Genomic DNA, 19,322 nt, shown 5'->3' with positions numbered 1-19,322 from the left:
AATCTACAATTAATTGAAGAAAACACAAATACTTTGTTAACCTCCGGATTTGAATCATTGTACTTTTTAAAACTGTTTCAGTGTGGGGGGAAGAAAGCTTACCTCAGTCTTTTAGGCCACCCTGTGGTTGAAGTTGTAGGATTTGAATTCACTAGTTATGACCATGTTCCTGAATATTTTTAATGGTTAGCTATAGAGAGAGGAAGTCTTTGTGCAGTTTTATTGCATCTGGCATTGGTTTAATCTAGAACATTTCATTTGTGTTTCTGGAAGTAGGATGATACTTTAGAGACCATATTGAGATTGCTTTTGAGGAAGGAAAACACACTATTTGTTTCTACTCCATTTGTATTGTTTAGTGGTTTGAGGTGATGTATATATAGTAATATGGAATGAAGCATATGGCTTCAGAAACATTTTTGCTTCCTGTTTTTAAATGTTAACTGAATCATGGCTATTTTGTCCTCAGTGCTTGGCTTTGTACTGTTTCATTATCTGTGTTTGTCCACTTTGATAGCTATTGCTGATTTATTTTTTTGCTCTGTTCTTCTTTGATTTTCAAAATCTTATGTTGTCTTACACACAGTTTCAGCAACAGGAATCTGAAAGGAATCCTGGTGCCAAACTTTGCACTGCTGTTGGGCTGTACATAGTATATTGTATTCAAGAAACTCTGGTCCATGCATTTGGTGGGTTGTGCCCCAAGGGATGGATGGATGTCTGCTTTTATTTCAGCTTTGTCACACATTCTGGAGATCACTGACTTGCGATCCATTTTTGAGACTGACATAAGGGAGACCTAAGTTAGTGATGTTAACTTTGGGTGACTAAGTGTGATGAGGGCTAAGAGTACTGCACTTCCTGGTCTTGTGCTTCACTTTCTTTTATTAGCCACTGAATGAATTTCTGAATGTTTTGAACATGGGTTAAGTGCCAAGGGCTAGCTGTCAGAATTTTTTTTTAGAGAAAGATTGGAATAGACTTATGAGGTTGGTGCAGTTAAGTTAATAAGTACATACAAGTCTTTGTTTTTTCCTTAGCAATTGAGTAAACACTTTCTGATACACATCTTCAACCTCTTGGGTTTCTTTGCTGTTTATTGATGTCCAGATTAGCAGCAATGCCCAGGAACTCTTCTTTGCATCTTAGAAAAAGATGCTTATAATCTTTTTTTAATAGTTCTCTGTTATAACGGCTAGTATAAAACTAATTTCAACTTCATACCTGTACTCCAGGTTTTGTTGTTTACCATTTTATTTGTTGATGTAATAGTGTATCTTTCTGGATTTTATTCCAATGGCTTTTAACCTACCTGATATAATTGAAAATTCTCTTGATTTTCTCTATATTACTGTGGGAGAAGAAATGCTAGAGCTTGAGAATTTTCTCTAATGGAGCTTGTGGGGTGTTTTTGATAACAGCTTTTCTGTTAAAGGACTTTCTTGCCTTTTTCCTTCACTTCATCATGGGCTGGCTTAGGCTGACAGGGAATTCTGGAGGTGTTCTAGTCTCCCCTTGCTCAAGCAGCACCAATCTATCTACAGCAGGTTGCCCAGGGCTTTGTCTGAATGTGTTTTAAATATCTCCAATGGAGACTCTGCCGCCTCAATGGGCAACCTGTGCTGTGCCAGGGTTTGGTTGCCCTCAAGGCACAAAAGTGTTCCCTGTTGTTCACAGGGAGCATCCTGTATTTCCGCCCTTTTGCTCTGGTCCTGTCACTGGGCACTGCTGAAAGTAGCCTGGCTGTGTCCCTTTCCTTCAGGTACTTAGACATATTGGTGAGGCACTACATCCCTCCCAGGCTTTTTTCTCTGGGTTCAGCCACTTGGCATAGTTAGGGCTGTAGTCCTTAAGGTGAACTGAATTTATATGTCCTTACTGGCCTTTGAGAAAGATGTGGATTAAGCATTGAGTTTAGTATGGGTGGTGTGGTATTCACAGTAACTAATGATTCTTGGTTGGTTGAGAAATGGGTGGATTCAGAGAAAGTACTGTGAAAAATGCAGTAAGAGGCATATTTCAAATTTGAATAATTTCTGTGCTTGCAAATGAGAACTAATTGACTGTCCTGGTTCTAGCTGAATTGAAAACAATAATTCAGCAGTCTGTGAGGGAAGAAAATAGGTTGAACACTGTTTGTTTTATCACTGTCTGACTGTGATAAAATTGCCCAGGTCCTTTGTATGTTCTGTCTAGGAATTGCACGGATTGCAAATGATGACTTGAAGTGCAATACATTGTTTAGGAAAGGGTAGACTGAGTGCTTACTGCATATCGAACTCCATTTTGTGACGTTATGTACATCGTAAGTATTTTTAAAAGTACTTTTTAATGAGACTAAAGCCCACACTTTGCAGAACTATGGGAGTCCAAAATTAGAAGCTAACTGGACCAGCCTAGTTTTTGTACTCTTGCAAGCCCAGACACTTTTCCCAAAAACTGCAAGACCTCCACAACTGTAGAGAAAGGTTGAAATAATGTTAGATGGTTAAAATTACTTGCATAGTTAGGGTTATTGAATCTGGGAAGTGCTGGGATGACTCTTGTAGAACAGTCAATCAAAATGAAACATCACTGAGGTGTAGTTTCTGCTAGGAAACCTGCCTCAGATATTTGGATGACTTTGCTCCCTTGCTGATTCTGTGGATTACTGGGGAGTGCTTTTTAGAACTTTCACCATGAGAGAGAGCAAAGCACGAATGTGTATAACTTATATTGTCCTCAATAAACAAATCCATTAAAATGGCAGATCAAGAGGAGATGTTCAAGTGTTTCATTAGTTATGAAATTACTCACTCACTATAAAATGTGATAAAACATAATGCAAGAAACTGCAAAACCATCCAATTTCAGTTAATTTTACTACTTAAGTAAAAATTGAACACAAAAACATACTGACTGAAGCATCTTGCCTTTCAGGCAAAAGCAAGGTGATGTTGAACATTTGAGCCACACTGTGGTAACTAAAGGCCTTTCTACCCAGCAAAAAAACCAGGTAGCTGTTTGAAACTGGAACAGAATATAGGGGAAAACAAATGAAAAAGTTGAGCAACTGAAGTCAGCATAATTTTTCTTCTTGGGAATTTGTTTAGGAGTGGTGAGGGGCCAGGAACTGCTTTTATGGTCGTAGGTCCCCTTTATTGACAGACCTTGATTGAAAAACTGATATACAACTCTTTCTCCTTTTCCAGTTGCTCCACAGTACTGGAGAGAAGTTAGGATTAGTTGTTAATATGGACTTTTTATGATCCTTTCTTTGTCTTAACAGGCTGGTTCTGATGCAGTGTGTAAAGGGAGAAGGACAGAGTGAGTTGCTTGTGGAGGAGGAGGACGAGGATGTGGCTTGGGGCTAGTTACAAGACAGGTTTGCGGTGGGGGAAAAAGGGGGAAGAGTTTGGTGTTCTTGATCTTGATATGATGCGTTGCTACTTTGATTGGTTTGTTCAAATTATTCGGAGCCTGGTTCATATAAGTAGAATCAGTAATGCTGGGGAACCTTAGGTGTGTCTTAACAAACAAACAGAATTCCTGCTTTGATGAACTACACTGAAAGTGAGTAATGAAATAATACCAGGAATGATTAGCCATGGTGGAGTAGTTGGGGGAGAGAAAGGGGTCTCTGTTCTCAACATCCCATTTGGCTGTTAAATCTGCCTGGTGAATTCTTTGACACTGAGACTGTGTTTCAGTCCTTTGAAATGGTGTTGCTCTGTTAGTGTGTAGCGGCTGTCTCCCTCTCTGGTAATGCCGACTGCAAAGGTGTGAGGTTGTTTTGCATCCTACTTTTGGTAGTCCTACAAATGTGTTTTTGTTCTGCATTTATGTGTAGTGTAGCATTGACAATTTGCTGTATCCCACAGAAGCTCATATATGAACAGATATGCTGGAAAGACAGAAAATTTTTTTAAGGTAATAGTTTTTTTCTTTTCTAAAACAGAAATGTTGAAGGAGATAAGCTATCTCTTCTGGCACTCAGTAATTCTGAGGAAAGTTAATTCTCCTGGTAGATTCACTTAGTCATTCTGTTGAATAAAATGAGAACATTACCACCTCTTATATTTCCTGAAAAATCTCGGCTATATGCTTCTCAAGTGTCCTACCAGGTGAAGTAACCTCATGTAAACATAGGTCAAACATTTTGCTAAACTTTGCTAAAATGTATATATGAACTTTATTTTGTTATAGTTAAAACTTAAAAGCATTAATCTGGAAACATGGCAAAGCTTGAAAATGGAGCTTCACACTAGGCTGGTTTATATAAATGCATGTTTGGCCATTATAACTCTATTGTATTTTATACTGGTATGGTGTTTATGGCTGGAGAGGTGTGGGGCTCTGCTTTCCAGACAGCTCAAAGACCAGCTGGGAGGAAGTTACATGTTTAGTTCTTTCAGAACTAGGTGTATATTGACCTCCCAAGGATTAAGTTTTGGGGATGTATCAAAACTTGATGAAATACTGACCTATAGCATGTATTCTTCATCTCTCTTTTTCAAAAGTTTTATATATATATATATATTCAAAATTACCCAAATTTCTAATTTAAATAAAAGGTGGAAATATCCCCTCTGTTTATCTTAAAAAAATTAAAATATTAGGATCTCTATTAAGCTTCAGATGAGTGTAAAAGAAAAAAGCTCCTCAAAAGGTCCTCGTGAAGAAGATGATAGGGAAGCTTCCCAGTTCTGTTAAATTCAAAACATCACAGCTCCAAAAGACTTAATGTTAACCGAAGAAATATCATGTGTGTCTGGAACTTACACTTTGAATTCTTTTACACAATTGGATATCTTGCTGAAGCTCTAGAAGAGTGCAGCTAAAGAAATACTTGTTTATAGTGTAGTTTGACATCAGAGTACTTCTGGTGGTTCAACAGCTTGCATTTCAGTCATGCTAGAATGTTTGCTGACAAGTGAGTTCCAGATAAACGTTTATTTAATTTTAGTTGCTTCTGAAGTAAAACTACAGTGTTTAGTGTGTTCACATTAGTTTGTAAGGTTGATTTTTGATTCACCAGGTTTTGTCCTAGTTTTTCTCCTCACTTAATGTCATTACATTTCCTTGATCTCTGTTTTATTCCTCATTTGATTTTGGTAGGAACTGATAAATCAGTCAAACAAAGGTTTGTGTTCTCAAATATACTTTCATATTAGAATATATATGAAAGTCTAACATAATCTCAGATATGGAAGGCCTTACTCTTGGTGCTGTGTGTCCTAGGAATTTTCTGGGTTTTATTTGTTCTATATACAAGAGTTGAGATTTTAGAATGGTTTTCACGGAAGTTATGTCTCTGGCTCTTAGTGTTAGATAATTGATTTAAACATACTTTTCCCTTCCCTTTCTTCTTTCTTTGGCAAAATAAAATCTAAAACGAGCGCAAAATGTTTTACTTGGAAGTATTTACAACTCTTCAAATGAACTTTCATGAATAAGTGGAAGTAAAAATTCTACTCTTTTAAGTTGCTGTTTTCAGCAGTTGTATGTGTACTCCATAATGTTTAAATGCAGTGTATTGAGAGTTGTTTTATCCCATTCTGTCAGTCTCTTGCATTTGATCCTGTGCAGGAATTCCTATGATGTGGCTGCAAATTCACAGTATCTTCCAACAAATCTCAAAAACTCAAACTTCAGGGCAGTGTTCTTTTGAGTATCAAAACTAAGGTCATTCTAACGCCTTTTTTCTAAGAGCTTTATAGCATAGCAACAAGGTTGGTAAGTACAGTTTTTCTAATATTAGACATCAAAAACTGAAGGAACCAAAAGGACAGTACCTACCTAGATGAGGCTTGTATATTTTCAAAAAAACTACCTTAAAGCCCCGCAGAACAGCAAATTTCAGTGTTCTGAAGGTGAGACGGGGTTTTAGTCATTTATTTTCTGCTGATTGCAGTTTTGGGTGACTGCTATCTCTTGTACTTTTTTCCCTGATCAGAGGAGGTATGTTACATTCTTCCTTTTAAATGTTTATTTTTACTTTATTCTACTGATTCATGTTCTTACTGGTTTTCAAAAAGCCATGTTTTGGACACTGTACTCATTGAACTTGAAAAATAGTCTTGTGTTAAATTGAGAACACATTTAAGACATCATACTGTTCTACATTTTAAACTTGTCTGCTATTGGTTTCTGAATTTATTTACAGTGTCATCTTGGTTTTTTCAGCAAGTGTGCTTAACAGCCCCCTGCTGTGCTAGAATTTTTTAACAAGGCTTTGTAAATGACTGAAAATTATTACTGTTTAAAAAGCTGTTATTTAAGTTTGTAATGCAATTTTTAGGACTTGTAACGTTTTATCTTGATTAGTCCTTGCTCATCCTTTGCTTGATTTCTGTGTTCATACAGCTTTCTGAATTCCGTGGAGAAAACTGATGTTTACAACACATCTTCTGAAACGGTTTTAAATATTGTCATTGTCGAACCATTTGTTTAGTGAAGTTTTTGTAGAGGCAGTATGCTCTCTGTAGCTGGTACCTGTAATATTTCAGTGTTGTTGCTAGAGTTGAGCACTGCGGTTAGCACAATGTGTATTCCGGGTGCAGTCTCAGAATTCGTATGTGTGCTGACGGTGAGGTGTACAGTTAGAATAAATAAGCTGTTTCAGGAGCTGTGTGTAGAGTACAACCCCATTTTGTTTCAAAAGTGAGTAGCTTCATCTTGCAGGAAAGTGCTTGGTCTTTCAGACTTTCAGTGGTAAAATGGACAGGTCACTATCAGCTTCTTGGAATGGTCTGGAAAACATTTTCTACTCAGGCATTTTAATATTGCCTTGCACAGTGTATAAACTTGTCATACCTGTATGGAATCGGGGACTGTGATCCATTGCTATGCTCTACTCAACTAACTCGGACTACAAAAATATGTTAGAAGGGAATGTTTACTTGATAAAGATAAGGGAATACATTAATATGAAAAGGAATTTTTTAATGGCTTAACAATAGGAAGGGAGTTTTGAAGAGAAGCTTTATATGCTTGTTCAGATTTTGTGAACTTAAAAAGACAATATTACTCTTGCCCTTGTGTGAATTTTATTGTGAGCTGGTTTGCCTTGGAAAGAAGTGGTGGAAGAGAATGACAACTTCCTACTGGAGACAGTGAACAAAATGACATTTAAGTCCAACCAGATTAACAGAAGAAGATACAGATGGAGTTGGAACAGTGGCCATGGGTCTTAGAAAAAGCATACAGGTCATTCTCCACCCCCTTTATGTTTAAAGAGAAAGTAAATATTGAATTAAATGCAGTAAAACTGTAGGGAATTTGATGCTTTATGTGAGCACCTTGTCTCTTTGGTATCTTCCTGAGAAAACTTAAGAAACTAAGTGAGGAATGAATTTAATTTTGATTTCATTTCAATGACAAGAACAGCCTGGATGACTGTATTCCTGCTGTTTGGTTGAGTTCTGCATAGAGGACTTTCTATTTGCCTGCTCCTTTCTAGCATGTTTTAGGTTGTAAAGATAATTAATCCTTCATCTCTTTCAAAAGTTTGGTATCATTTTTGTGCAGATGAGATAGACCTGACCTCACATGAGTTCTAGACTGATGAAATAACTGAATTTACACATGACACCAAGTTGAGAAGCTGTGGTTGTGAGGAAAATAATACTCAAAATCAGGTGGGAAAGCTTGAGGTAAACCCAAGGTTTCTGACTGAAGCAAGTCAATATGAGGATTAGTATCAGAGTTAACTTGTCAAACCTATTTGTTTAAAGCTAGACAAAATGGTAACAATGGTTGTGATTGTAAGAAGGAGCAATCCAGAGGTGGCAGGGAAATGGAAGTGATTTTTGATGGCTTTCAGTTCTTGGTGCTGTTTTATTTCTTTCTTGATTTTGAGCACCTGACAGTAAGTTTGTAAAAGGATTTCACTCACTTCTCACAGTGTTTTTTAACTTTAAAAGGCTAAACTGAGCCAAATGGCTGATAGTTTTCATTAAGATGTGATGTACAGTGATTGTGAAGACAGGAAATTGTTAACACTGCCTTACAAACTTGTTTCTCTTCCTCCTTCTGAGACTTTAAATTCAGAGACAATGTATGTCACTGCAAAAACAAAAAAACAACTGGGAAAAAAAGCTTTTTTTGTTTTGGTGGATATTCCTGCCTAAGATTAGTCTTGAGAAATATAATCTGGGACAAAAAGTATAGAAAGATGTTCTGGAATATTTTGCTTTATTTGAAAGTGGTTTTCTGCCAGACTCCTAGCTTTCTTTTGTCTCCTGAGTATAAGAACATATCACAACCAGTGGTTTGTGCTGGTAGTCTTCCCTTGGTGTCTAGTTTGGAGGTTGGGAGGTGCAGGAAGGATACTGAGCTGTCTGGTGTTGCTACCAAAACAAGCTAAAATCAGAAATCTGCTATCACATTTTATAGATACAGCATTTCTGATTACAGAGTGTATTTCCTTCTATATCACTTGTGGCTTGTAATTTCAGCATTGCTTTTTTTTTGTATGTGTTGTAATGTGATCTGATGAGTGGCATAAGTCTGAATTAATCCTGCCCTCCAAAACTTTTCTATGGGCACTTTCTACTTTGTCCCTCACTGTCAATTCTAGTGTGAATTAAATAGGGGCCTTTTTTTGATGCAGTTGAGTGTGTTTCTGCAAGTGTGAGAATGTCTCTGCTCTTGCTCTGCTATTTTTAGTCCTCTTGCTTGTATCTGTTTCTATTCAAAGAATTCCTTTGGAAGCTGTTCCAGGAGAGAGTGGTTTGGTGATGCTGGGGGAGGCAGGGAAAGTGCAGGCAAGGAGTGTGTTTGTGATCCAGCCGCGAGATGTCTGATGTGCAGCGCTGCTTCCTGTGTGACACCTTGTTTCTAAGCAAACTGTTCCAAGAGAATTCCCCCTGCTGAGTATTGTCCTGCCAGCTGTTCTATGGTTCTTGGTGTCATTTGGAGTGCCTGGGTTTCTACTTGGATCTTATTACTCAGTTTGTTTTTCTGTGGAAACAGCGATTCATTTTAGAGGCTGATCAGGTATAGGCTGTTATGTCAGAGCAGGTAACTGAAGTATCCATTTCTAGCATTTAATAGCCAAAGCCAGCTGTTCTCAGTACTTATTCTGGATTAGCTTTCTTAGTAAGTTGGTTTAAGAGTTTTCATTTGTTATTTAACAGGTTTTTTTTTTTTTTTTTTTTTTTTTTTTTTTTTTTTGTGGTTGCATGCATTAGTCATCTTGTGAGTACAAGGTAGCTGTTGATTATGATGGTAGTGGTAAGTGCGGGTGATCCAGTGAAATGTTTTTTGGTTTTAAGTGTTGTATCTTACAGTTGGTAGTGTTGACAAACTGGTGGAAGCCTGAGTGGTGTGTTGCCCGACAGTACAAGCTTTAGCTGTCTGGAAGTGTCCTGCTGACATTGTCCCAAGAAGGGCAGGAACAAGTGGTTTTGAGACAAATCAGTCACAGTTAGCACAGGAAGGTCATCAACCCTGTGCAGCTTCAGTGGTGTACTTCAATCTTATCTGAGATATTTTGGCCACTTAAGTTTTTTTTTTGTGTTGTAGAATTGATGGCTTAACAAGAGTGTGGCCTGAGTTCTTGTGTACTTTCATGTATTCTTTGAAGAGAACATCTATAACTTGTGTAGTTAGTACTTTGCAGCTGTTTTCTCACCTCCATATATGTGTGTGTGCCCTGAGCCCACCTGGGCTTTTTGCTGACCCCAGAGTTCATCTCAGGCTGGAAAGCTTTGCAAATTACTGCAGTCTGAAGAGGCTTTGCTTTGTGATTCTTTTAGTGGAGAGAGCCGTTCAAAGAACTTCCAAGTCACTCAGCTCTGTTTTCCTCAATGATTTCCTCCTTTCCCCCTCAGAGGGGATGTTGTGAGTTTTAATGAGCTGGCAGAGTAAACAGACCTTGTCAAGGTGGGGCTTTTGAGGGAATGGGTGGATGTTTAATTCTGTTATTCCTTTAAAAGTGAAGTCCATAGATGACTGGCAAAAGTACTGAATATTCAGTTGTGCATACAAAATCATTGAAGATTGTTATGGGTGAATAAGTTGCTTTGGACTAGTTTCAATCTATTTTGATGTCTGAAGCTGAATGTAAACATACAGTTCCGTAGCTGGGGGAAAAGACTATTTTGGGTTAACATAAGCTGTGTCAGTGTGGCTGTTCTGACGTTGCTTATACCCTCCTGTTCTTTGGATAAGAGCACCTCCAAATCTTAAATATACTCTTCGCTGCAAGTTACTAACTGGATGCTAACAGGTATCTGAGAGGTTGAACATGAAGTGTTCCTCAGTAAACGTGATAGAAGCCTCTTTTCTTCCAAGATAATTATATATTCAAATGTATACTTTTCTTCAAAACTCTCCTGAGAGGTTGGGTTTTTTTTGTATTGTTTTTAAAATACCTGTAGGGAATTGTTTCTAATTTTTTTGATTGCATGTGTGGGCTTGACCAGGATCAAGTAATGATCTACTGGATCCCAGAAAAACAAAATATATTTCTACCTGTGCTGTAATGGTGCCTGTCTACTAAAAGCAAGTTCCCCCTTTCCTCATGAACTTGATCCCTGTCCCTCTTGTGAGATTCAGCAGTTGTATAGCCACATAGTTTTCCACTGGATAAGCTTGTTGAACTGACGGATTGTTTTGTTTTAGAGGCTTTAGTTTGCTCCTGGGTGAGCCTGCTGAACCGACTCCCTCTGCAGCTGCAGGATCATTAGCCCAATTGAAGGAAAGGAGCAATATTTTGTGGTTAAGGAGTGGGGGAGCAGACATGCCATTTCTGGTGATTGCTCACAGTTGTGTGGTATTAGATGTGAGCTGATACTTGATTTTAATGGAGCAAACTGTTTGGGTTCTGCCCAAGCTAGGGATTGAACTTCAAGTGAATATAGAACCAGGTCCCAAAGGGGAACTAAAACTCCAGTCCAACCATGGGTTTTTTTGACCTTAAGTGTGCTCAGCCACCCTTTACTTGCTTGAGAGACGTCAGGAGGGCTGTGTTGGTTCTGGTTGCAGAGGATGATGATTTTCAACTCTGAAAAGCCTGCTAGTTAGTTTTTTTTTTTTTCCCCCTGGCTGTACTAAACCTTTTTTTTACTGAATACTAGTTAATATTTTTTCCAATCCTCCTAGTTAATGCAGTGAATTATTCAGTTGGAGTGTCTAGAATCCCCCTGATGGTTGGTTGTCAAAGAGAATTCTTGTTTCCTATATATCTCATTTTTTCATTTTTATTTGGGCCAGTGCAGCTTTTTTTCTTTTTTCTTTTTTTCTTTTTTTTTTTTTTTTTTTCCCCTGTTTTGGTCCTGGTAGGTTTGGGGTTTTTTTGGTGTGGTGTGGTGGGGGTTTTTTTGGGTTGTTTGTTTGTTTTTTCTTTTTTTGGTCTCATGGCAACAGCTGTGGTCTAATCTCTGTTACTGAGTTCTGATAGTCTGGAGTATGGTGCTTAGAAAACAATGTGCAGTTTGTCTGTGTCTCTCTGTTCCTTGCAATTTCAGTATACAGTTAATCATAACTGTTGGTAACTAGTGCATTTTGCAGGCCCTTGCAAGCATGGGCCCTATGCAAACATATTAGTTCAGGGAGCAGAACCTGATTCCTTGTGGATACTGATGTCTGAAACATAAGGTCAAGTTCTCTGAATGTTTTAGGACATTCACTGCCTTTGATTGTCCAGAGTCACTCAGGTGCATACAGACAGCAGTGGAGCTGGGTGAGTTTTGCTAATCAGTTTTTCATGAGTCTGAAGATTGACTTGGCTGTGTGGAAGATAAAAGTCCTAGGTGGAAGTTAGACTTCTCTGATTTTGATGTGATTGATTGTCTTACCTATTTTATTTTTTTTTGTAAATACCAGTTAAAGTTGCATTTCTTCCTTCAGAAATTTCTGTATTAACAAGGGTATATGTTGCCTCAGAAGCTTCAATATTTTTAAAGAAATGATGAGGACAAGTCTGCAGGATGTCTGTTGAGTGTAGCTGGTAGATTTTGCTTTAAACTAGAGAATCACCAGTATATACTGAAATGTGAAGCACATCTCTCAGTCAGACACACTGGGATAATAGGAAAAAATAGAGGATTTAAAAAAAATTAATTATAATACCTAACTTCCATGGTTGAAACATGCTCTACTGCTGGAAAATGTGTTGTGTTCAGTCCCTTGTCCACATGATACTTTTGGCCTCTGAATATGTGACCAGCTTTTACCTAACTCCAGTCTTTTGAGGAGGAACACTTGCTCTTCCAAAACTTCTACCAAGTGCTGTATTTTATTTGTAAGACATCTTTGTGTATTTCTTTGTCTTTCTTTGCATAGCATATGATTAGGAGTACTAATCCTTAAAATAAATTCTTTTTTTCTGGTATTAAGGAGAAATTTCTGATTTTTGCAGATGGGAACATGTTCTTAGCTAGTTATAGATTTGCCTAGCTGGATAATTGTTTCAAATAATAACTTGGAGGGCTTTCAAAAGATGAGTAAGAATAGTCACTTGGTTATTGGTTACAGTTTGTTAACATGGCTTGTTTATGTATTAGTTTATGTTTGTGCTGGTACTCAGACTGTCCCCAGCAATACTCTTTCCTTGGTAAAACATGAGAGCATACAGATGGTAAAGTTTCTCTCTCCTTTAGTGTTCTGCCAGTGATGCAGACCAGTATTTTTCCTATTTGCCATAGAAGACTGTAAGATGAGACGTGAATCCTCCCAGGATCCATAAACTCACGTTCAGTGTAGTTGCTTGGGGCAATACAGACCCTGAGCCATCAGCATGGCTCCTGAGGAACATCTGACTCCTGCAAACTCTTCCTGTTTCAATCAGCAATAAAGATGGTGAGATGCTCTGGACAACAGCACTCAGGGGAAATGCATTACATCGATGCTTTGCAGACGTAATTTTTTTCTGCTGTTCTTTTTCTTCCTGCTCATGTAATCCTACAGCTGGAGCAGTAAAATCTGAGCTCGCTGTGCATATACAGTAGTTATGTCCTCCTGAGGCAGTGTCCTGCAGCCTTTTCCCAAGCCTGTCACAGTGAGAAATCTTTCACTGGTAGCTTTATATTTTGAATATAAAAAAGCAATCACATTTTTAAGGTGTTCAGAGAGGTCTTTCCATGGTTTATCACAACTCCTTGTCCAGGAATCAAGAAAGTAACTTACTTGAGACTGCCTCAGGAAAGCATTTGAAACTGCAGATCTTTTTTCAACTTATGGAAGTGAATATTTAACTTCTAGAGGAATCTTGAAAGTCAGTTGCTGTTGCTATTGCTGTGTCTGTTCCTGGAAGTTCAGTAATAGATTTCCTGTATCTTGGGGGCTTGCAACCATGTCAAATCAACTTTTGTCCTCTGTATTTCTAGGTTTTCTGATTTCTAAGTCTAAAAGGCTTAGAGTTTTTGCTGAAGGAAGATAGAACAACATATCACAGAAAACATCATAATAGCTTTAAAAACCTGCTATTTTTATTGATATGTGTTCAATTAATCTTTGATTATTTGCCTTTCTCTTTTCCTTTTAAAATCCAAAGCAGAAACACAACTAAATGTGTTGGATAAGACAAGGGGTGAAGACTTTGGAGGTGGAGAATTTGGTAGTTTTAGGAAGGGTTAAATGATAATATTTTTGTTACTGCTTTTTTAAGCTAGAATAATCCTTGCCATTCCATGTTACACATTTCTGGTGCTGCAGTTGTAGTATAGGTCGTTGGACTAAAACATGCTGTACAGACAGAAAACTAAAACAAAAGACAGAGTTGAGGTAGCTTTCATCATAGATTCTTCTGTTGCTTTCCATTTTTAATGGAAATTTTTTAACTGCAGTCATAACTGATGATAAAGGCATTTTAAAATGTTAGTTTTGTTTGGGTTTTGGTTTTTGTTTGTTTTTAAATTAGTAAAGACAACCTTGGTCTGTGGGTACTAGGTTATTACATCAGTGAAAAAAGAAAAAAGTTTAGAGGAATCTTGTGCATATTCATTAATTGTCATGAGAATGCAGGCACTTCTTTATACAAGAATTTCGGGAAGCCCTCTCTTTAATACTTTCTCCTTTTTTTCACTAGTGCTCTGTACTAGGATATAGAAAGTGATGAAAATAGTATTAGTTTCATTTAATATTTTATATGTTTCTTCAAATACAGCTGTTTTGGTTACTTATTAGAATTGCAGCGTCTGCAAGGTCAGGTATTAACTGCTGATGGGGGACTTCTGCGCTGCACCAGATGCTGACATGGAAACTGAAGCATCTGCTTGCCTGAATATTTTTTTAATCTTTATTAAATAGATTTTAATTAAGAGTTTTCTTCTTCCCAGTCTCAAATCATATTTCCTCATTTGATCTACGGTTAAAATTAAGTTCATTATTTGTGATATCCTGCTCATTACTGTGACAGCAGCCTGCCAAACAGACTTGATGAAAACGACAAGATGGAGAGAATAAGAAGCTGCTTTGTGAGCAAGGAAATGTTCTTGTTCAGCCCCATCTAATTAATTAATAATATCCCACTTATGCTCAAAACTGTTGTCACTGTGATAATTTGGAGGCAGTGCCTCCCTGACTCTGCAGTAGGTGTGGCTGGCGAAGCCTCAGGCACGTGTTCCTGCTCAGGGCAGTGTCTTGAGGTGGAGCACAGCCCTCCAGCTGCTGTGTCTGGGCACTGCCAGTAGACAGTGGGAGCCAACTTAAGAGGGAGTAAAATAACAGTATTTTGAAAGTTCTCTTTTTATCAGGCTGCCAATTGTGCTTTTAAGAAGGCTAGATTATGTCTGGTGGATTGTAGCATGTCCTTGTTGGCTTGTTAGGGACTGTCAAAAAGTGTGGGGTTCCACACTTGCCTGAGACAAGTACAAGTCCATCCTGCTGCCTGTGCCTTTGCTGGCTTTTTTTTTTTTTTGGGTTCTAACCTTTCAAATAGTGCTGCTCATGTACTGCACAATCAGGAGGATGAAGATCTCCTTTAAAAACCCTGTTAAGCTGTTCAGGTTGATTGAGCTGTTCCCACAGCAGCGTGATCTTTCTGGGCTGTGTTGTCTCCCAAGAGTGTTTCAGTCATTTGTGTGCCTACTTTTTTTCTTAAAGTATCCTTTTATCTTGAAGAAAAAGTATGGCTTAAGCAAATGGTGGGAGACACATGCTAGGAAAAGAAGAAGAGACGCAATCTGCATGAGGAACCACAGATTGCCTGGCTGCCAAAGAGTGTAGGGTGTAGTTCAGCACGTGCTTTGCAAACACACAGAAAAAAATTAATGTAAGTGTCCTGCTGTCCTGTCTAAAATATGAATCATCCATCATACTTTCAGTTGCTTTGGTGATGTTGGGGGAAATCACAGTGACAGAAACATCCAAATTCCTAGGTACCATAATAAATATGATGTTAATTCAGAAATTATGAACAAATTGAGACCCAATGGAGTTATTTTCTCAACAAATCTTAAGTTGCAATGGGCTGATTCTAGACAACCATATATGAAACTATAAGCTTGTCTTTCAGAGAAGTTAGTTCTCTCTTGTGTGCTCTATTCCGAGTATTTTGCATTGCTCATTGTGCTAGTTTGAATTGTGATAAGCAGTCTGAATCCTTGGAAAAAGATCCCAATGAAACAAAAAGCTAACTCAAATGTCATTATTAGTCTATATAAATTGAAGTTTTTGGTTGTTGTAAGTCCAGTCATCAAAGCTTATAAAGCAGATTTTAACATAAACAGCTGAAATAATACTACTGCAGACTCAGCTTAAAATGTCCATATGTCTTTAATGTATCAGTGAATGGCCATGAGCAGATAGTCAGTGATAAATGTTCAATTTGCTGCCCAGAGCATCTCCACATCTACTTTATACTTTGCTGCATTCCATAGAACATGGTGTCAGTAGCTCAGGTAACTTTTTGTTTTGGCTGTATCTGGCGTTCTTGTCAGACACAATGCTCTGAAGGTCTGTGTGTTCTGGGCCTTAGAACACAGTGCACTTAGATTGCTTTAAGACACTGTGACATAGATTAGCTTTGTTCAGTGCATTCAGAAAGTTGTAGAAACACAGTATTCCAATACAGATTATAACTGCAGTCAGTTCCTGATCAAGTATATTTCTTATGGAAATACACTTTCCTCTCAGACATTAAAGCATTATTGAATGCTTTAGCTAGTACATAAATAAGTTCAATGTCAGGGTTCAATTTTGACCAATAGAAATGTAATTTTAAAGAAGAGATTTAGGTGATAATGTAGTTAATTGTCCTTTTGATTGTAGGTAAGGCTTTGGAGTATCATAAATTGGTATTTAAACTGAAGCATCTCATTGCAGCTTTAATTGTTTAATGTGCATTACTTGTGACTGTCAGTGGTCCCAGTCCATGAGATTGCAGTGTGCTCATCTTCCTGAAGAAAGAGGAGACTGAGGGGGTCCTCATAGCAGTCTGCAACTTCCTTGTAAGGGGAAGAGGAGGGAGGAGAGGCAGATACTGATCTCCTCTCTGTGGTGACCAGTGACAGGATCTGAGGGAATAGCCTGGAATTGTGTCATCGGTGCTTTTCTTCGATTATTATAATAAAAGTTCTTCACCCAGGGGGTGGTTCGGCACTGGAACTGGTTCTCCAGGGAAGTGGTCACAGCACGAAGCCTGACAGAGCACAAGAAGTGTTTGGACAATAGTTTTGGACACATGGTGTGACTTTTGGGAATGGTCCTGTGCTGGGCCAGGAATTGGACTCGGTGGTCTTGATGAGTCCCTTCCAGTTGAGCTTGTGTAACTCTGTGGTTATTGTGCACTGAGCTCGGTGCTGGGCAGCTGTTGCCCTAGCAAGTTTTGTGCTGAGGCCTGCTCATATAATGGAACTGCAGCAGAAGCACTTTGCTGTTTGTTTGTACGTCTCCTTCTGCCCAGGTACACCTCTTGCAAATTGTCCTTACTTGCAAAAATTTTCAGTTTTACTTTCTGACCTTTTGGGGACAGAAACCAGGCAGTTGAACGTGAGCATTCTAACCATTTGAAAGATCTGTTGCAGTTGCCATAGCTGCAATAAACCATGCTCATTGATTAGTCCTGTGCTAAGTGCTCTACAAACAGGGGGAATAATAATGTCTTGTTTCAAAGTAATTTTAGTACTAGAGAACAAATAAGTATGAAAGCTGAGAGCCACAGATAGGGTAACAATGATGTGGGGGGTGGATTTGGGGTTTTTTTGGGGTTTCTCTGTTGCCATACAGCCACAGTATGTTTAAAGCAGGCAGGGTCATAGGTAGTTTTATAAATTGTTTCTGTAAATATGAGGAAGAATAAAGCAAAAGTACTGGCTTTAGAGGCTGGATTTAAACCTAATCATAATAATTTCTTTTATAAATGAAAGATGAGAAGCAGAGTTGGAATTGGCCATGACCTCCATGAATGTGCAGGAAAAGCAGTTTTGTTAGTAGGGAAAGGAGGAAGTATCTAGTTCATGAATACGATTTTTGTGTAGTGTTCTGAGTGAATGTGAGTGCAGTTAAATTCCAGGCATCAGAACTAGACAGCAGGTATTATAGAAAATTGAGTGATGCACCTGGAGCTAAAATCAGAGTAGCTAACAGAAGTCTGTATAATAAATAACTAGAAAAAGCTGTGAGATCTAGAAGTACAAATTGACACAGATTCCAGTCAGTGGATAAAAAGGCTTTCTATCCACTGCATTTCCCCTTTTAGTGTTAAAAACTGCAGTAAATCCAAAAACAGTGTATTAAAGCTGCTTTCTCATGAGTCTCTGTATAGAATTGGTAGTAAAGGCAGGAGTTCAAACTATTGTACTTATGTTATTTGGTTTTTGAATTAGTATCTACCTTAACTCATGCTCTTTTTTTTCTTTCAGATTTTGTATTTTGTACATACATTGTTTTGTATATACTGTATAGGATGACTTCGGTGGGCAGTGAACGTACCCGGGGCACTCGGGACAAAATGCAAATTTCAGCCGCCCAGCCAACACAACCACAGAAACAAGTAGTGCAGGTATGTGCTACTGTATCAACTTCTTTGACTTGAAAGTGAGAATGTAATGATACAAGTTTCTTCCTTGAGTCAGTAAAAGCTGAAAGAAGATGGGGTGAAAATACGTGGTTTATTTTGGAAGATTATGCTTGATTCCTTGCATTAATTGCTCAGTTATGCAGCACAGTGTTAAGTTATTCCTGTGTTGTCTTTAAATGAGTTTTGTGTTCTTCAGCAATGTCTCCTATCACTGAGGAATTCGATGCCTGTGTCAGGATTTCTGTCCTGTGACCTCACAGTCCTCAGATCTCAGCTCTTCTATCTGCCAGTCTCCTGATGCTAGATGATTTCTGATCAAGGGAGAAATTTGAATGGGCAGGAGAAGCTTCGTTAGATGCGTGTTGTGATCTACAGCATGATTCAGTGTCTTTTCAAGTCACAAAATCCTAAATTTATTGTGCAATGACCCCACCGAGTGAAATGGTCATCCCCTAGCAGACTAAAATTTTCAGTATCTGTTAGATGGATATTAAGTTTCACCCTACTGCTACTGATTCTTGGCAGCAGTAGTTGCGTGCTTCTCTGGGTTACAAAGAGTGCAGAATGTTTCTGCTTCTGGCAACTCAGTATTCTCTTGACAGATACATCTCAGAATTAGTCTGGTTTCAAAAACTGTCTCATTCTTTGCTGGCTTGTGTCCATCAGTCTGGAGGTGATACACACATGAGCTCTATAGAGAACTACTGCCTTCTGTTGTTTTTTGGACTAGTCTTTAATATGGAGACCCTCTTGCTCTGTTTTGCACAGTATTAATCATGTGACCTCAAACCCTGGTCATCTCCTTGAGCTGCAGCCCTTGGCATAGTGGTGATTCATGCTAATGTGTGGATTTAGATAGTGACTTTCAACAAGTGAGTTGAATTTGGTTTTTTTTTTTTAAATAAGGCTGCAGGAGTATAGTGAGCAGCCTGGCAAAAGTGGTGGCTTCCCCTTTTCCAACATTTTGCAAGACAGCACTGGAGTGGTTTGCTTGATTGGGTTTCCTGGTTCGAGGTAGACATAGGCAAATAGGAGGAAGTCCCAGTGAAAATCTGCAAAGATGGTTGTTAGACTGAAACTGGAGAAATGAGGGGTGGCTCACGGATCTGGGTGTTTTCAGCCCACTAAGACAAATGTGTTCTGTTCAGGTACCTTATGAAAGGGTATAGGAAAGGTAGAAACTAACTATTCTCAGAGGCCAAGTGGCACAAGCTCGAACAGTGGTAATTCCTGCTCTTAAAAGTAAAAAAATATTACTGTGAGTATGTTCATGGTGTATCCCTGGAGGACCTTTCCAAACTATGGGATTCATTGATTTTAGACGTTAAGACATTTTCTGCATTTTGTCCTTTTGTCCTGCCTTTGGCATAATAGA

General features: G+C 38.4%; 1 protein-coding gene across 16 annotated transcripts in view; it reads left to right on the top strand.

Annotated features, from left to right (window-relative positions):
* Positions 1-19,322, top strand: part of UBAP2 (ubiquitin associated protein 2) — a 147,703-nt gene that overhangs the window by 3,793 nt on the left and 124,588 nt on the right. For 9 of the 16 annotated variants that reach the window (XM_074532328.1, XM_074532320.1, XM_074532319.1 and 6 more), the window contains exons 1-2: positions 16,762-16,831; positions 17,790-17,929. In XM_074532328.1, the coding sequence (XP_074388429.1) occupies positions 16,777-16,831; positions 17,790-17,929 (195 nt within the window). In that variant the 5' untranslated portion in view covers positions 16,762-16,776. Of the gene's footprint in view, positions 1-16,761; positions 16,832-17,789; positions 17,930-19,322 lie in introns of those variants that run through there. The other 7 variants (XM_074532324.1, XM_074532325.1, XM_074532323.1 and 4 more) reach the window with 2 other exon arrangements.

Source organism: Zonotrichia albicollis, chromosome Z (genome assembly GCF_047830755.1).
Source record: "Zonotrichia albicollis isolate bZonAlb1 chromosome Z, bZonAlb1.hap1, whole genome shotgun sequence".
In the NCBI taxonomy this organism is placed as follows: Eukaryota; Metazoa; Chordata; class Aves; order Passeriformes; family Passerellidae; genus Zonotrichia; species Zonotrichia albicollis.
This window is presented reverse-complemented; position numbering and strand designations above follow the sequence as displayed.